The sequence below is a fragment of the Aethalodelphis obliquidens genome, unplaced genomic scaffold, assembly GCF_003676395.1.
Source record: "Aethalodelphis obliquidens isolate GAN/ISIS:26980383/991018 unplaced genomic scaffold, ASM367639v1 scaffold26, whole genome shotgun sequence".
Taxonomy (NCBI): domain Eukaryota; kingdom Metazoa; phylum Chordata; class Mammalia; order Artiodactyla; family Delphinidae; genus Aethalodelphis; species Aethalodelphis obliquidens.
The window spans coordinates 18,558,178-18,577,537 of NW_020837970.1; the positions used below are offsets into that span (position 1 = coordinate 18,558,178).

Here is a 19,360-nt window from a genome sequence, read left to right on the forward strand (position 1 = left end):
TCTCTGTAACATGGGGCAGGGTCCATGCGAAGAGACCGGGTAGCCTCCAAAGCTTTCCTGTGCAAGGATGCAAACTCGGGAAGAGGCACATACCTGCGTGGCACAGATGACAGGCTTCCCAGCTCGGTTGCACCGCCCAATCATCATCTTCTGAGCAAGGAAGACCTTCTCTGCGGGAATCTCAATGCCTAGATCACCACGCGCCACCATGATCCCATCACTGGCTTCCAGGATCTCATCAAACCTGACAGGGAAGTTGGAAAGAGAGAGAGGTTATATGGAACAGGGGCCACAAGTAAGGTGACGCAAAGGAAGTTTTCCTGGGATTTCTCTAACTTAGCCGTCCTTGCACCAGGACAACTACCCACGACACCATGATGGATGCATGGAGGTGGTGGGGTGTTTCAACTACTCCAGTCCCCCAAAGGGGGCCAACAGTTCTGCTTGTTGGGCTTCTTTGGCACCAGTATGGACACATCACTGGGGGAAAGGGGAGGGGACGAGGTCTCCTCCAAAGTCCCATGGACTCATTTCCTCTCCATCTGCATCTTATGAGGCCCCTCTTAAGGTGTCTCTCTACCATCTTCATTCCAGTTGGCACTTCCAGGGCAGAAAGGGAACCCAAGGCGGCTGACTGCTCCTGACACAAAGGTCCGTGGCCTCTCCCAGCCAAGGACACTTGAGGGCTGCTCCTTCAGGGGGCCCCCTCTAACTTGCTGAAAGCATGAGAATATGGCTTTGCCTGGCCTGGAGCCAAGGTCAGCAAGCACCCATGGCTTATCAGGATGGCACAAGGAGGACCCCAAATTTCCCGGTACAAAGGACATCGACACAAAGCTAAGGATGGAAAGGTCACAACAGGATGACTGCTCCCCCCACTCTTCCCAAGCACACACTTAATCCCCACAAGTAGGTGTGGGGTGTCAGCAGCGCTGGGTTCTAGTAGGGAAACAAAGAGGAACAGATGTCACCCAGCTGGCCTTACTCATACGGCCGTACCTGGTAAGCACTAGGGAGGTGGTGGACCTGCGCTGGGACAATGTGCCCCTGGAAGAGGACGGCATGCTTTCCCCTCAGAAGCAGATACCATGCCAGAGCTGGCCCGATCACCAAGCCGGCTGCTTTCTAAGGCAAGACAAGGAGGCCACACGCTTCAGTGTCAACACCAGGCCCTGAGGCTTCCACAGGGCTCCCAAGGGAGGGAGTCCCTTCCTGAGAGCCTGCCGTCTTCCCCCTTGGTGGTCCCCAATTCCAGCAAACACAGGCAGTGTCAGGAGCGCAGCACAATGGCTCCTGAGCCTGGGAGCAGTGACCCTGTCCTCTCCAACGCTGGTCCCTGGGCTCATGGAACAACGTCAAGATGCTGGCACCCCAATCACCTGGGAAGCTTTTTTTCCCTTGAAATACCAATGCCTTCCACTCCCCCTCGTAGGATATTCTGATTCACAGGATATATCGTGCTCTTCAGAGCTGGGCTGGGGCTGAAGGGGGCAGGGACAGTCGGGTGCACTTACCTCCGAACTCCCTCGTGATTCTCGATTTTGCTGATTATCTTGATGTTCTTTCCTTTCTCTCCCAGGACCTTCCTGACTGCATGGACATCAGACGCCTTGCGGATGAAAGACGCGAACACCATATCCACATCCTGCTCTACCCCAAACTTCAGATCCTGGATGTCCTTTTCTGAGACGGCAGGCAGGTCCACAGCAGCCCCGGGTAGGTTCACACCCTTCTTGCTGCCCAAGGAGCCACCGTTCTCCACCTCCGTCACCAGGAAGTCAGGACCTGTGTGAAATGGAGTAGGTACGAGAGGCAGAGCCACAGGGGCAAAAGCGTCCTCACCAGGAAGCAGGCTCTCCCCAGTACAGAGAACTGGGAAATAGCACATGGTGGGTGCTGGAGCCACACTGCCAGGGTTCACATCCCAACTCCACTAACTGTGTAACCGTGGGCAAGTCAATTAACCGCTCTGTGCCTCAGGTAAATAGGGATAATAATATCTACTCCTAAGATGGTTTTAAAATTCAAACAAATTATCATGTAAGATGCTGAGAATAGTGCCTGGCACTTAAATGTTAGCTCTCATTCCCAGGCACACTGGAGTCCTCTATGTATCCTACTGAGGGGATGGAGGAGGGAAGCAGAAAGCCTACAGTAGTGAGGATGAGTAAAAAAGAAATCTCGGGAATTCTCTGGCAGTCCAGTGGTTAGGACTCCACGCTTTTACGGCAGACAGCCCAGGTTCGATCCCTGGTTGGGGAACTAAGATCCCACAAGCTGCACCGCAAAGCCAAAAAAAAAAAGAAAGAAAAAAAGAAACCTTCTCATCTCCTCCCCAAGAGTTCAATTAAGTTGAAGTGAAATCTGTTTTTGAGGCTAGGAGTTTATTATAAAAGGAATTTCTGAGAATACAGAGACCCAATCTCGCTGCCAGCCAAATAAGCTATCTTCTGCCAGAGAAACTTAAGAGACGGGAGCTGGTTTTAGACAATTAGACCCTAACTCCCGCGTACGTACCTTTCTGCTTCACCTGCAGAGAAATAAGGCCGTCATCCACGTAGATCTTGCTGCCCACATCCACCACCTTGCAGATGTTCTTGTAGTCCAGCCACAGGGTGTTCTCGTCACACTTTTCCATGTAGGCGTTATCCAGGGTGATCTTGAGTGTAGCTCCCTTCTTCAGCTCCACCTCGGCGGTGCCGCTCTACAGACAAGACAGTAAACCACAAGTCCAAAGAAGCGGGGCCCTCCTAGCGGGAGAAGACAAGCCCTTCCCTCTAGGGAACAAGGAGCAAATCTCAGCTGCAAATAACAATAAAGCCTTTTCCTTTGGAAAGAAATAATCAGACTGTCTAACTTAGTATATTTCAAGGAAATAACCCAAGAGAAACCTAGAATGTTTTAGTTATACTATTTAATGACAGGGGAAAAGAGACAAAGAAATTGCTCCCCCAAGTTAGAGAGACTTGGAAGTAGGTTTGGAGCGTAAAAGAGGTTCCTTTCTGGTATTGTTTCTTAGCGAAGTAGATGAAATCAAGACTTCTTACAGTGACGGATAAAACTCTCATTTATAGACCTAAACTCTGAGAAACGTGGCTTCTGGCCGGGACAGACTGCTGAGGATGTCTCTGGGGTCCCCTGCGCCTTCCTCCAGCTTCTCCCCAGGATACTCACGCCCTTGATGAGCCCGGTTCGGATCTCAGGTCCTTTAGTGTCCAGGGCCACAGCCACTGGCCGGTAGAGAATGGGGTCGGAAGCAAAGCTTTCCGTGGCTTCACGCACGTTCTTGATGGTCTCTTTGTGGTACTGGGGGAAAGGAGGGGTGATGATAAGCGTCCTCCCACACACTAGGATCTAGGACCGGCACTGAAGCTGATCACTCAGGAAAGAGCTGTGGGTGTTCTAGACCTCTGCCTCCAGCGTATACCCTCACGCTGCCCACTCCCCGAGCATCCTCTACCGGCTTACGTCAACCTCCTTGGCCTCTACCCACTTGTACCACAGCCCTTACCCACTCTAAGGGCAAATCTTAGGAACTTTGGAATATTTACGTTTTGGTGGCAAGACATGTCAACATAAAAGAGGCTTGTCTCCTTTCTCCCCCTCTAGGATTCATCAAATACCCTCAGCAAATAAAGCAGACGACTGGGGTAAAAAACCTAGGACTTGTATCTGGATAATACTGATCTGGCCATCAATGTCAGACTGATAGATTTGGTAATTTTGAGCTTTTCCTCTACTGATTACAACTGCAATTCAAACTCAGTTATTTACTTAAGTTAATGGTGGCCCAAGCTAAATAACTCACTGCTAAAGTCATGCAGGCCTGGTTCTGACGATCACTTCCTGCAGTCTGATTAGAAACGGAAGTGGAACAGGGAGAGGTGGGAATACGCCTTTCTCTGAACTAATTGACCTTTGCCATTTCTCACTTGCAACAAATCCTGGCTTCAATCTCGCCTCTGAAGCCCTTTCTCTTTTTCCATTTGCCATTCCTGTTTGACTAAAAAGGGACTCAGAGCCAAGATGTCAAAAGTTCTTCGTGCTATCAATATGGCATTGCTAGTAACAGAGGCTCCCAACTCAGCACTTTGTGGGCCTCGTCCTTCAATCACCTCTGTCCAGGAGAGCAGCACCTGAGAACAGGAGGTGGGAAGGGAAGGGTAACGCGTTTCATCCGTCAACGCTGTCCTTGTGGAAGGTTCTAAGTGTATGTTGCTTAAAAGGCAGTATTTCGGGCTTCCCTGGTGGCGCAGTGGTTGAGAGTCCGCCTGCCGATGCAGGGGACACGGGTTCGTGCCCCGGTCCGGGAAGATCCCACATGCCGCGGAGCGGCTGGGCCCATGAGCCATGGCCGCTAAGCCTGTGCTCCGCAACGGGAGAGGCCACAACAGTGAGAGGACTGCGTACCGCAAAAAAATAAAAAATAAAAAAATAAAGGCAGCATTTCTGGCCGACATGGCATTATAGAACCACACATTCAGTAAGAACACATCTTGCCCAAGAGAACTGCCAAAAGTGGGGGCTAGAGACACTGTGGCAAAGCTGTCAAAAGATCAGATGCAACAACAACAAAACCAAAAGATCAGATGCAGACATGTGGATGTGGATGTCCCTCTGTCAGAGTGAGGGAGAAAAAGCAATTCCAACGCTCTGCTTAGAAGAGTATTTAAAATTGTCAAGAGCTGGAAAAGCATGTCCCAGCCACTCATCAAACTAAGACTGTTACATTATATAATTAACATTAGAACAATTTCAGATCAGTTTCCAAAACCCTGATCTCAGAGACCACACAGTTTTATCCTGGTCAAAAACCTCAAATTAAACCCACAAGAGGGACTTGGGTGTTTTGTTTTGTTTTTTAATCCCAACTCTAATCTGGGAAGACGAGTTAAAGCACAGATAATCTCCAAATGCCTCTTGTAGTTTAAAAAAACAAAATTTCTGAGTGAGCCCCACTCCCGCAGGGGCAGATACCACTCGCCCTTGCCATTTCAGAGCTGTGTGGTATTATTTTACTGGATGGAAGAGGCCATAAAGCCTAGTTAAAGGTCAACTTCTTAAAATCTATTTCTACTACTCTGCCTGCACACAGGAGACCCTGGCACAGGCCAGCAGTAGGGATCAGTTGTGAACTGACGTTCAGTGATGTCTTTAGTTCTCTCTTCGGACTAAGCTAACACTTACAGGAATGCCTAGCGACTCCTGCCGAGGACGCCCTGCCTTTGGAAAATTACAGAATGCCATCCATGGATGTCTTAACCTGCCCAGGGTGCCTGCTGAGCACAGTTCATCTAAACTTGGTCAGGCCCTCATGATATTTGGAGGCCGGATACCTGCCAGGCCATAAACTGTTTATGGAACATGGGTTAGAAAACCTACAATGAAGATTCTCATGTTTCCAGAAAGGAGGAATTCACCTCTTAGACTGCACTTCCTGAGGCTTTATTTTTAGCTGAAACTGAACACCAACTTCCAAATGCCAGAGGGCAACCCCTCACCTCCTGACCTTACAGGGTAGCATTTTCTTTATCCTGAACAAGAAATACAGAGGTCAAGAGGAGGGAAAGTTTGCCTCACCCATTCCTCCTCTGTTAATACCAGGATGAAATCCCATGGCCTGTGGTTGAACCTGAAGGTCAGGCACTGTCCCTCAGGCAGGTCCCACACACCTCAAAATGAGTTTGTTCTGATCTTGGGAACAGAAGCACGAATGGAGCACTTCCCAATAGCTGCCACCTGGTCCCTGGGTAAGGTCCAATGAGTCAGGTCAGCTCATCAACAGCCCCAGCACTAAGACACTCCTACCAGACTGTTGGGGAAGTATGCTGACTTTATTTTATTTTAATGTACCAAAACCCCCGGGAAGGGACAGGCTGGGAACACAATGCTGATTAGGTAGGTATTATATGCCAGATAGTGTTAGTGCATTAGACCCAGTCTTCACTTGCAATAATGGAAACCCTTCTCCTGGACCTGCCCAGTTTATCTTGGGTCTAAACTAGGCCAGAATAACCTGCAGGGTAACTTACTGGTTCGTCACTGCAGTTATGAGCTGTTACAGAAACCCTGGGGCAGGAGTGTCAAACTCCATGGGTTAGAGGAGTTTCCAGGACTTTCCAGAACCCTTGCACACTTTCCTTGGTGAGGGCTAATGGAGCACAGGTGTTGGGGAGAACCAGGGCCAATTACAAAGTAGGTCTTCTTTGCTTGAGGAGACCTGGCCACTTGAGATGGCAGGAGACGGGGAAAAGGAAGTAGGGATGGGCTGGTGAAGACAATCTTCCCATTGGCTGTAAAACCCACACTTTCTTGCCCAGTCCACCCTGGCTAAATGAACACGACATCCCCACCCCATTTCCTACAAGCTGCCCCAGTGGCCAAACTACCCAGCCGAGGCACACCTCATGAGTTCCATGAGAAAAGTTCAAACGAGCCACGTTCATTCCAGACTTAATCATCTCCTTCAGCGTCTCCACTGATCGGGAAGCTGGGCCTAGTTAAAAAAAAAAAAAAAAAAAAAAAGTTTTAAAGTCATTAAGTGTTAATTATCCAAAGGAGAAATAACACTTTAAGTTTGCTTCAATTTAAAGAACTCTTGATAATTTTTTCCCCCAAATAACTCAAAATTCTTTAAAAAACATACACATGACTATTACTGTGCTAGCCTACTTTCTTGATTTAGAAGGACATCTCCCATTTCCTTCAAATTCTACAGGCTCCATCTAATTAGGAAAGCCTAGGTAAGTCTCGGCCAGCCCTCTATGCTCTCCCTGAAACCCAGACAGATGTCCAACTACAGAATTCTGGTTGTACAGAGCATGTCAAAAAGATCCTTCCCTAGGTCTCTGAGATGCTCTGCTAAGGAAGATACCCTCTAAATTTTACCTTTAGCAGAATGCAGAAAGCATAAGAATTCTTTATTGCAAACTCCTCTGACCAGTTCTCATAAGAATCTCTGTAGCATCTTGCTCAGTACCCAGGTCTGCCACATTTATTTAGTCTTTTCAGGAGAGGAAAGGTCACTGTCTCAGGAAGCCCACGTTTCAGGGGGAGGGGGCACCCCCCACTCACCAATGGTGCAGATGATGCCGGTGTTCCGGGCCGTGATGGGCGGCGAGTCAATGTCCAGGCGGCACATGTGCTCCAGGAATGTGTCAGCCATGGCCGCGTGCAGCTGCTGGGTCTGAATGAAGGCAGTCCCGGCATCACTATGGGGCTTCGACATGGCTTCTGAGGTCTTGGGTCCAGGGGAGCTGAAGAGAGAGTAATCAGTTTGAGAAGCCGGAGGCGGCTATAATATACAGCTTGGCACAGGAAGCTCTTTCCTGCTTACACATTAACTCAACAAGCACACTTTGTTCAGAAGCCACAAGAAGCCCCGCCACGCTCTGGCTGTGTGGGTGCTCCTCAAGTCAGGCCACGGGCTCACGTTATTGTGAGCAAGTGGAAAAGACCTCAAAGAACAAGTTAAAACCACGTACCCAACACGTGTACATCCCAGGCATCCACTGTAAGCACGCCTGCCTTACACTGGGCTAATATCTACCTCAACAACTTCCCTGCTAATCCTATAAAAATAACATCATTTTACATGCACTGCAGGAGCTTCCTCAAAAGGAAGTTGCAACCAATCTTCCAGGGATATAAAAACTCACCCCTAGTTTAGTACCTTGGTGAATCTAGATCTTTGTATGAAAAGCTGTCTCAAAGCTACAAACATCTGCTATGGGGAGGCACACCCACACTGCCTCTTAACAATCCCCACCCAAACACAAAGTGACTTTCCTGGTCATAGAGACAACCACTATCCAGGCAGTCCTCCTAGTTCTAACCCACAGGACCACGTAAGTCCATTACTCAATTCATCCTAGGCTGGAGAATAGGTCCCAGCCCATTGACAAGCAATAAAAACCAGTCCCTGGACAGGAAGCAAAGCTCAACCAGAACCCTGAATGCAAAATCTTTCATCCCAGGAATCTGTACCTAAAAATTACATATGGTACTTTTGGTCAGAAGGACTTTAGGACGTGCAAAGCAATTTGCATCAAACCAAGGATAACCATAATGGTACCAGTCTGGCTCTAAAATTATTATAATTACATTAACAGGAGAGTTGCACTATGAAGAAATTAACGCTTGTCAAATCCTTCCCCCAGCTGATCTTCTAATGCACCACCCAATTCCCTAAGACTGACAAGTACACCACCCGCAGTGACAAAGACCATCTGTTCCAGGTAATTAATCAGCCCAGGTCACAATCCTGACCAGGGGCACAACTGCCCCCGACCTTTGCTTTTCTTCATTACTGACTTTACAACTAAACTCACTCAGCCGGTTAGTTAGCTGATTACAGACAGAGACTTGAGAAGCTTCCAAGCAGTGTTTCAAGAACCATCAGGGAAGGATGTGAGCCAGAAGCCTGACATGCCTCATCAGAATGCCATTCCTTTCCTCAAGTTTTCAGACCAAGGGTTACTCCTTCTCAAATCCTTCGCCTAAGTGCTTCAGCCCAGGCTCAGGAACAAGCCCTTCTTCGCCCTGTCCCACCGCCTCCTAAATCTCAGGGCTCCAAATCAAGGCATCCCATACATGTAACCCTTACTCTGTCTCCTCCTCCATCCCCGACTCTGTGGCCTCTCTGCATGGCTCGAACAAAGCATGCATCTAAACCCATCTCTGCCACCCTCGATAAGTCCAGAAAAAGCCCAAGAAGCTTTGCGACCAGTTGTGAGTGAATTTCCTGTAAGCTATTGAAAACTGATGGCTACAAGTCCCCAGCTACAGAAACTAAATATTTAAAAACGAGAAAATAAGATACCAGCTAACTATTCCACATGGCATATATACTGTTCCTTTCAGTATGTGTTTCCTAACTCCCTACAACATACCAGGTACCAAAATGAAAACATCCTCTCCTCCGTGACCTATTTGGTTTTGTATCCCTTAGCACCAAGTACTTGGGGGTATTCCAGTTGTTTACTGAATGATGTTTCAGAGTATCTTAATGCCTCTTTGTCAAAATCAAAGTTATACCTATGTCCCTTTCCCCACAAAATCCGAGGAATTTTTGAATTCCTGACAGCACAGCCTGGGCAGCCAGGGTCCCTTTACCTGCACTCACGGTTGAAGTAGGGTGTATATAGCTCCAGAGCACCTGGGCTTAGGTGAGTCTGGCTGTTAAGGGAACATTATTGAAGAGATGGTGCCTGGTGGCACACCAAGGCAACTGGAACACACAGGCCTTGCTGTGGCCTCCAGGCAAAGGGAGTCATCCAGTGCGAGGACTGTACTGTGATCTCAATGAGTGGGTTGAAATGACTAACCCGACTCTTCTTAAAAATCATCAGTTGGGGCTTCCCTGGTGGCACAGTGGTTGAGAGTCCGCCTGCCGATGCAAGGGACACGGGTTCGTGCCCTGGTCTGGGAAGATCCCACATGCCGCGGAGCGGCTAGGCCTGTGAGCCATGGCCACTGAGCCTGCGTGTCCAGAGCCTGTGCTCCGCAACGGGAGAGGCCACAACAGTGAGAGGCCCGCATACCGAAAGAAAAAATAAAAAAATCATCAGTTGGATCTTCTCTAGACCTCAGACATTAGGGTCTCCTTGCAAAAGATGCGGCTGGGGCCACTGATTATCGTGTTCTCTGGGCTTGGGCTTCTAGTGACATAATGCTCTTTTTTTGGCTCAGGGTGGCTCCTTGGTCCCACCTGCAAAGACTGCTCGGAGCTGAGAAAGGCTTGCCCTGCAGAACTGTACAAGGATTAAGGTAAAAGCTGAGTGCACCTAAAGCTCTTTGGGGTAATGGAGAAATTACCTTAAGAACCAGGTATCCAGGTAGTAGTAGGTAGTAGCTGTTCCTAGAGATTCAGCTATGTTATAAATGAAAACACAGAAGCCACCCAAGAAAATACCAAGAAACTGGTAACAGAAAATTCGCAGGTAAGACAGTTTTTAATGGCTCCTTTGCGATGCTTTAACCCCTCCCCTAACACCCCAAAGATTGCCTTCCTTTAAAGTCTCTTTAAACCTTGGTTTACTAACATTTCACTATTTTATATGAGAACCTGGTCCCTCTCCCTTTTCTTTGTGGGGTGGGGGGCAAGAAGAGGCAATAAATTAAACATACATAACAGGACTGGAAGGATATCTAACAAAATATTATCAACATGTTATCTGGGTGGTAGGATTACAGCAAATTGCAAATTTCTTTCTTCTCCTTACTAAAAAACTTACTGATACTAACCACTTTCATAATAAGAAAAATTACAAATGTACCTCTTCTGAACATGATATATTTAAAAGCATCCTGGTAAAAGTGTTGGAATTAAAACAAATGTGAAGCTCCCCGTTCCATTATTCAACTGGTGCTCTAGGCACTACAGGAATATTCTAAACACAGCAGAGGTGGGATAATGCATCTTAGGCCCTAGATCACAAATGCACTGCAGGATAGTTTCACTGACCTAAGAAGGTCAACCTTGGGAATTCCCTGGTGGTCCAGTGGTTACAACTTGGCACTTTCACTGCCGGGCCTGGGTTCAATCCCTGGTTGGGGAACTAAGATCCTGCAAGCTACACAGCACAGCCAAAAAAAAAAAAAAAGTCAACCGTGATCTATTCAGAATCTCAAAGTGCAAAAAAAAAAACAAGGTTAATATGGTCCACAGGACTACTCTGTGCCAAAAGACCTGTTAGTCACATGCCCAAATCCAACAAAATTCTTTTCCTGTTTAGTCTGTCCTCAAGCATCAGAGCAAAATCTTTGTGACAAGGATATTCTGGTACAGAAGGGCTGCCTCAAGGACAGGAGATGCTATTAGCAGATACAATTATACTGGGCTCAAACACTAACCCTATTTCACCATCTCAAATTAAATCTGAGGGCCTCCCTGGTGGCGCAGTGGTTGAGAATCTGCCTGCCAATGCAGGGGACAAAGGTTCGAGCCTGGTCTGGGAGGATCCCACGTGCCGCGGAGCAACTAGGCCCGTGAGCCACAACTACTGAGCCTACGCGTCTGGAGCCTGTGCTCCGCAACAAGAGAGGCCGCAATAGTGAGAGGCCCGCGCACCGCGATGAAGAGTGGCCCCCGCTTGCCGCAACTGGAGAAAGCCCTCGCACAGAAACGAAGACCCAACACAACCATAAATAAATAAATATTAAAAAAAAAAATCTGAGGTCTGCAAGCTCTGATCTTTTGCTTATCCAGGTTACTAGGTACAAAAATAACAAGTGAAATTTTGTTTGAGTGCATTTGCACACCAGCAATCCAAAAGAGCTGGCTTGTCAGGAAGTCCGTCCATGTTCCTATAAGATCTCACCACGTCCTTAAAGCCCTCTACCAAACTAGGGACTTCATGTCTCATGCCCAGGTCACCAATGGTTTTCTATCCCCTCAGGCTCTGCCCCGGAGCCTCCCTTGCAGGGAGGGTCAGGGCTCTCCTGCCCAATGAGCCTCTTCTCCGGAGCACAAGCTGCCCATCCTACCTAAAACACACTCTGGACTCTCCCCCAGCCCATGGACCGCAGCCTCAGCGGTGGTTTCTCAGGGCGGGCCTCTGGAAAGAGCTGCCCTCCCTCCGGCTGGCTGTCTGCACAGTGCCGGCCAGCTCATGCCAGTCTGACTCACTACAGCATCCTCCTCTGCAGGAGGCACAGACATGCAGAGGCAACCTCCAGCCAGCCGTGGGAGCCCAGCATAGCCACTGACGGCAGCAAATGCTGTGCCCAGGTATGGGAGCCTTATTCTTGAGCCTGAGCTCCTGCTGTAGGACCTTCCTCAGAGCCATTTCTCCTCTGTGAGAAACGAGACAACATCAGAGGCCTTATTGTGTGTGGGCCGAAAGGACGGAGCAGGCACAGTCACAGCTCAGTTCCAGGGGCCCCTGCTCCCACCCTGCCTTTCTCAAGTGGCTCCTGGCTCTTTAAAGCTATAGTTTTGTTTATGCCAGACACAATTCTTTGGTCACTCTTCAGAAACCTGAGGGTGAAAATCATAGAAGAAAAAATACCCAGCACCACTTAGTGTCAGTACTGTTGGCAGGTTGTCCTGGGAAAGAATCATGCTTCACTCCACCAATTCTAGCTTTCACAAAAGCCCACATCATTCTGCCCTAGTAAACCAGCCTGGCCTATGAGCCCGCATCTGCATAAAATCTTTATTTAACCAGCCAGGGCTCCCTGCACCAATTTTTGCTCTGATGCCAATCTCACCATACAAACTCAATAATGATGGCACCTGGTACCTATGATTGTGTTTCTCGCGCTGACATCCATTTGCTACCTACACCTCTTAAGTCTACAAGCCAGCATGAAGGTCTGATTCCCAAATCTTCAGAACACCAACATCCGTTAGAAAGTTTGCATCACAACGTGTTGGACAAGGCATTCAGGCCAGCCTGCTCTCTAGGACCTCTGTTCCTAGATGATGGAGCAGAAAAATGTAATTCCCAAGACTGGCCCTAATCTGACTATGGTAGCAAGAAGATCAAAATGGGTGCTGGGCCAGCCACAGAACCTAATAAGGTCTGAAGTAAATGGCTGTTCATCCTCATATACAGTTAGAGTAATGACAACAGTGTATTTGCATATGGAGTGGGGGGAGGACAAGCAGTTTTTAGCTAAGAGATGGGAGTTATATTAAGTCCATTCTACCCTCAGCAGGCCCCATAACAGAAAGCAAAGTCTGGTGTCACCAGGTTACACAAAACAAAATGAACCCACCTGTAGGTTCAAGTAAAATTCCCTTCTTTTATTCAGGGCTAGAACTAAGTGACAAACATTATAAGCAGGAGCCCAAGGTCCTATTTCAAATCCGAGTGTGCAATAGGGCAGAAAAGCTGATATTAAATGAGCCTACCCCGCAAAAGGACCACTCAACTCCAGGGCAGGAAGTCCCGACAGAGAAACCTCTACCATCTCAGATGCCGAGGATTTGATTGCAGATGCTCGGAGAATAGAACTGGTTCAGTCGGAAGGAGGAAGTTTAGATGAACCTTTTGCTGCGTTGTGTTCCTTACTAGGCTTAAAATTATGAGGCAATGCTTCAGGGCATGTATTTACACTCTGGAAGCAGCAAGGAACCTGGGACACTGATTTAGGGCCTTTGCAAGCCAGGTACAACACCAGGATGGGTGATGGCCTCAGCAAAGGGAGGCACTGGCTCAGCATTTAAAGGAAGAGCTGCCCTGCATCACAGCTGCAGAGAGAAGAAGGGGGGAGTGAAAGGAGGAACGGCAGTGCCAGCTCTCCCAGAGCACTGACCTAGTTAGTATACCTGGTCTTCCTGCAGTAACCATCATAAGTTTGCTGCTATTTTATTTTGTTTTGAACTAAAGAAATATTAACATCTGTATTTTTACCACCCAGAACTGACCATTAATATTTATCCAGGGAATTCCCTGGCAGTCCAGTGGTTAGCACTCTGCACTTTCACTGCCGAGGGCCTGCGTTCAATCCCTAGTTGGGGAACTAAGACCCCGCAAGCTGTGCAGTGCAGCCAAACAAGCTGTGAAGTGCAGCCAAAAGTTAAAAAAATAAATCCATATTTTCTTTAGACTTAAAACAAAAATTTATCATTATATACAGGTCATTTTTTCCTCCACTCCCAGGTCCCTCCAACCCTTCCACATCCCATCATGAACTGTGATACCCAACCAGTGTCATGAATTTTGTATCCTTCTAGTTCATTTAAGGGTGTCTGTATCTATACTGAACCCTATGATATTGCTGTCTTCTAAAGTACCCTAAGTAATATACTGTAAGGCATCATCAAACAACTTGCTTTTCCAGCACATTTAAGATCTATCTAGTTGGTACACAGATCTAGTTAATTCATTTGAACTGCTATACTAGTCCAATGCATAACTAGACCATTTATGTATTCCCTTACTGGCTGGTCATTTCTCCATTAAACCCAATTTTTCCTCATTAATCAATACTTATAACAACTCTCCTAGTACATGTCTCCTTGTGCAGGTGTGAGCTTCTATAACCAGAGATCAATTCCTGGGCCACAGGGTATATTTATTTTCTATTTTACTAAATAGTGCTGAATTGCTCTCCAAAGTGGTTATATCCACTTACAACCAACCAGTAAAGTGATTTCTTGCCTTCCCACACCTTTGCCAACACTTGATACTGTCAGACTCTTAAAATGTTTGCCCATCTGATGGGTGACATGTGTTAATCTGCTCTCTAATGTAATAACAAAAGAGGGATATCAGGTATCAGAATAGTTTTGTTTACCAAGTCTTCATTTCCCTGCCTCAACTAGATCAAAACTCCAGCACTCCTCCAAAATGTGTACGACTTTGTCTCATATACCATGACTGACTCAGCTGACTGAGTAATTATTTTGCACTCATCACCTGAGATAGGACGGATACCAGTTGTCTAAAGTTAAATAAATGTTATCTGTTGGTTGATTAAATGTTTCGAAGGGCTGGGACTCCTTTCAGAGAATGTTTTTTTTTTTAAACTGCATCAGCTGAGCTGGTCCATACTCTGAAATGCTATAACCAGCAACCTCTGCCCTGTCATATCTCGTCTTGGCATCTCCCCCACTAAAGCCCTTATCTGACCTCCAAACACAGCTTGCTGGCGTCAGGAAAGAGAGGCTTACAGTTCCCCAGGAGTTTTACCTATAGAAAGAACTGGGGGAGGTGAGTCGCAGAGGCCACCAGAAGTACTGCAGGCTGGCTCTCCCTCCTACGTGCAGACCAGCACAAACCAATGAAGGAAAAACGGCTGCAAGGGCGGGGCTGCACCACTTGGTGGCCCTGCCAACCTCCCCTCCTAAGCTGAGCAGTAATAGCAGGAGGCCAAAAGGCAGAGCAGAGGCTGCCTGACCACCCAGGCTGGCTCACCTTCCCAAAACAGCTTCTTTAACAAAGCCCCAAATAATCAGCCTATTCATTTATCTAGTCTAAGGCTGGCTTGTGGTTAAAGAAGAAGAAAAAAAAAGAATGGTCTTCATTTTGTTCTATTCCTATCTGTATCAGAATTGATGCTTAAAGTGATGACTCAAGGTCCTATAAGACCGTTCACGAAATAAATCACATATTTCACAAGATCCTCAACGAGGTTGCAAAACTCTGCTCCCATGGACAACTTAGTCTTACGGTGTACCAGTTAACCGGGGTTTGACTGTGGATAGTTTGAATGATTCAGAAATAAAGATATTGTCAAATGAGTCATTTCCCCCTACCTTCACCTCAGTCTTAGCTCTTATCCAAAATAACACACCCTGGCGTGCCTTCATGAAAGCTGAAGAAAAATAAAAAACCCTGTAGTGCAAGTTTGTAATCAAGAGCTGCATTTTTTTCTACCTTCCTGCTCTCAACCATTTCCTTATTTCTTCCACTGCCTCAACATTAATAAACAGCTTTAAGAAATAAAATGGCTTTTCCTGTGACCCCACATTAATGTCACAATACTCAAAGCACAGAAGCACCTCCCATAAGGTGCTAGCTCTGTCTGGAGTAACAGCTACCAAACTTGCCAAATCACTGGGGCTGCAATTCTTAAAGACCCAATAATGCTCTTGGCTAAACTGTGAATTCAACACTAAAATTATTTACTTCTAATGCAGTGCTTAAAGTGAGAGCAGCTGCCCTAGACAGAAGACTAATGTCCATATACTTAGGCTCAAGTCCAGTAACTCAGAAATGAGTTCAAGGACATTCTTTAAGTCATCGTTATTCATGTCCACTACAACCCGTATTCCCAAAATGGCTGCCATGCCCACTGCACAAGGCTCAGAAATATAGGTGTGCAGACTGTTATCACCTGGGCATGAGGCTCTGCCATGCTGCACCTAAGCGCAGTACAGAGAGCCTGGGGACCTCCACCAACCATTTGTCACTTAGTTGAGACACTTTTAACTGGGGGAAATGCATGCTTCATTATTTGACTCACTGAAAGGGGAGAGGGGGACTTTTTAAGCCGGCAAAGACCACAATGCAGTTTCCCCACTCACCCAATGAAGAGAGTTCTCTTAAAAGCAGATAAATTCAAAGGTTGAGTCATCTTCCCCAAAGCCTCCCCCACCTACACACACAGACCTGGTGATGGGTTACATATTCTTCCCCTCGGAACAGCCCACTGCATTCCCAACAGCATCCTCAGGCAACTTGAGGGCAAATTATTTGCTAACAATGCTGCAGAGTCCTGACCTAGGCCCTCCTCTCTACCCCAGGGAGTGGCCACACCCTCATTAGGGCCAACAAGGAGCTACTGTCCTTTGCCTCTAATCCTAACCTCACACTTAACCAGCTGGCTGAGCAAATCCCAGAACCCTACCAAGAGTGGGCGGGAATGGAACAGGTGAAGATTTCAGTCTTGGGGTTCCAAGTTTGTTTCTACTCTTGTAGCCAAACACCAAAGGCTGCAAATTATCCCCCTCCTGCCTTCCTTTGTCTAGAGGACCAAAGAGCCCCTGTAGCAAGTGGAGAGTTGAAGAGTAACATTATTAGTTACTCTGTAAACACTGTACCAGGACCCTGGAGGGGACTGGTTTCCAGATGTCTGCCATTTAGAGAGCCTGATTCCCAAAGATTAACTATGAGTATGTGGTTTGGGGATGGCAGACAGAAGAGGAGCCCTTGCACTCAATTACGATTTAAGTAATTGCGCTCAGTGACCAAAAGAATACATTTGGAGGCATCTCACCTGAGATTAGACACTGCACTGAGTATTCAACATATAGCCATGTAGGTGTGTATATATCAACCAATCCTTTCAACAATCAAGAGGAAAAATGTTACAAGTTACACATGGGAAACTGAGATCCAGAGGCTGAACTCCCACCGTTACTCATGTCAGTATGTTAATGAGTTAAACCTGACCTAGAAAAAGCCTGTTTCCAACTTCCCAATGCCTCTGTCAATCATGCCCGGACCTCAACTATCAGGCCAATTTGTGCAGAGGAGGATCAGTGTCCTGGGCTTCAAGGACACAGATAAGCCAAGGGATGCCTTTCCATTACTAGGTCTTTAAATAACCTTCAGACTGGAAGGTGCTTTCCTGCTTCTTCAAACCCAGTGTGAGGCCTCCTCCCCTCAACCCCCAGCAGGAAGTGTGTACTTTCCTCACAGCACTTACCACTGATAACTTTCATGTTCTTTCCCTAATTAGACGGTGAGTTCCGTGGGCTATAACCATTTTAGCCATCCTGGTGTCCACGCCGCTCCCCAAAACAGCTCTTTACACACAAGTTTTTATTGAGTGAATGCAGGCACGTGGCACCAAGCTCTTGACGTATTTCTACTCTCCCCATAACCTGCTCCCACCCCAACCCGTGGCCTCTGCGCTCTACAATCAGCCGCATCTGTTAAGTAACATGAAGCAGAGGCGGGGAGCCAGGTGAGTGGCTCGAACGCAAGGAGGCCTCTGAGCAGCACGCGGAGGCTTGTCGGGCCAGAGATGGTGCTTGGCCGGTAACGGGCCCGAAGGTCAGTGGTCCGCGATCCCGCGGGGCGGGGCTCTGCAGGGCGGGTCCCGGGCCGCTACGTGCAGCCCCGCCTTGGCAGGATGGAGCCCAGTAACCTCCTAGGAGCAAGAGCAGCCCTGCGGCCGCCCCATCATATTCAAGGCGGCACAAAACAGGAACGCGCCACCACAGGGCAGCCACTCTTTCTTCCTCTGCAGCGGGGAAGACCAAGAGTTACGTAACCTCTAGCTGCGCCCCGGGCCGCCGCTGCATCTCCCCGCCGCACGCGAGCCAGCCCGCCCAACCGCAGACCACTGCACTTCGGGCGGTGACGCCGGGACGCGGGCCCGGGGCTGCAGGAGAGCCCGAGGGTGGGGAACTCTGATGGAGAAGGGGACAGGACTGAGATGGGAGACCGAGGGACGGGGGGGCGGGAGAGCAGGCGGACGTGACCAGTACAGAGGGGGAGGGGCGAGGACGCGGGTGGCGAGAAGGAGGCTGCAAAGAAGAGGGATGCGGTGGAGCGAACGTGACTAGAGAGGAGGGGGAGGGGCGGGAGCCAAGGCATGAATGGGGGTAGGTACGAGGAGGGGACAGAATCCGAATGGAGGAGGGACGGGGGAGCGGAGCTAAAGAAGGAGTTTCAAGGAGAGGTTACAAAGAAAGCATCAGAATGAGGGGGACACGGACAGGATGAAGACGAGAAGCGAGTATTAAGGGTGAAGGGGAGGAGACGAGCGTGGTGGGGAGGGGGAGGGAGACTGAGGGAGAAAGGATCAGATTAGGAGAGAATAAGGGGAGGAAGACGAGGATGGGACCAGACAGAAGAGGGAGATAAAGGGAGGGGAGGATGGGACCAGACTGGGGGTGGGGGAAGGTTAGGGACTGGGACAGAAATGGGGCTGGCTGACCCATCTGCCTTCGGAAGAAGCAGGAGCTGGGGGCTCTGAAGAGGAGGCCCTAGGCGCGAGCACCCTTTCTCGTCTCTTCAGACCCCAACCGGGTGAATCCAAGATGCCACGGATCCTGCGCCACACTGAGTGCGCAGGCGGGCCAGGATTCCGCACTGGCAGGGGCGACGGAGCCCCGGTGGGGACGGATGGCCCAATCTCTCCCCAAGCTCACCTCCGACGTCGTCCGGTTCGGGATGCGCGGCTACCACAGGGAGGTCCGAAAGCTCGCAGCGCGTCGCTCCAGTGCGGGGATCAGCTACCTCAGCCTCAAGGTTATCCCAGCTAAAGGGCCGCCGCAATCCCTCCGCCGCCCCGCCCCCCACCCAATCCTGGCTCCCAGCTCTCGGGGCCCCGCCCCTCTGCGTCCTCGCCGGGCGCAGTCACCTTCAGTAGAAGTGCTGAGGGGCGGAACGGGCGGGCAGGTTGCCGTTTAGAGGCGGACTACATTCCGTGGCGGAAGGACATGTTACAAAAAGTCACAGCACTGACGTCCTCAGCGCCCAATGGGGAAGCTTCGAGGCAGCAGGACCCGCCCCCGGAGCTCCGGGTATCTTACCTACCCCCCCCCCGGTCCCCCGGCGCCCGGGCCACCTGTTGCCGCCAATTTGGAAAGCTGGACCAGGGCTCTCCTCTTGACCCTTGGCTCAGGCCGCCCCAGCTGAGCTGCCCTGGCCTATCCAGATGATGCCTAGATTTATGGGTCCCCAGGCAGCATTCCCCCAGCCCTGCCCTGCGACTCCCCGCCTCCCCCCGCCCGGGTGCCCGCTCCACTGCACACCCCCGAGACTGAGCCGAACCCGAGGTTCGCGAGCCTGAGATGGGATCAGAGGTGGGGAAGGATGGAGACTCATGGGATGGTTGGAGGTTTGGGCCGTCTTCGGAGGGGCTCCGACACTGGAACGGGGTAGGGAGAACCAGGGAGGGCGGAGTGTGCATGGAGCGGGAGCACGAGGCCCTTTTGTTCTTGGGGCTAGAA

The 19,360-nt window shown here is 49.1% G+C and overlaps 1 protein-coding gene across 2 annotated transcripts in view; it reads right to left on the reverse strand.

The window, feature by feature from the left end:
- The window catches only part of PKM (pyruvate kinase M1/2), a 26,396-nt gene extending 7,618 nt beyond the window's left edge, over positions 1-18,778 (reverse strand). Inside the window, exons 1-7 of one of the 2 annotated variants that reach the window (XM_027123514.1) lie at positions 18,557-18,778; positions 7,075-7,256; positions 6,405-6,496; positions 3,175-3,306; positions 2,518-2,704; positions 1,515-1,785; positions 94-244 (exon numbers count right to left, since the gene is read on the reverse strand). In XM_027123514.1, coding sequence (XP_026979315.1) covers positions 94-244; positions 1,515-1,785; positions 2,518-2,704; positions 3,175-3,306; positions 6,405-6,496; positions 7,075-7,228 — 987 coding nt within the window. In that variant the 5' untranslated portion in view covers positions 7,229-7,256; positions 18,557-18,778. The remainder of the gene's footprint in view (positions 1-93; positions 245-1,514; positions 1,786-2,517; positions 2,705-3,174; positions 3,307-6,404; positions 6,497-7,074; positions 7,257-18,556) is intronic. The other variant, XM_027123515.1, reaches the window with a different exon arrangement.
- Between the last annotated feature and the right edge of the window lie 582 nt (positions 18,779-19,360).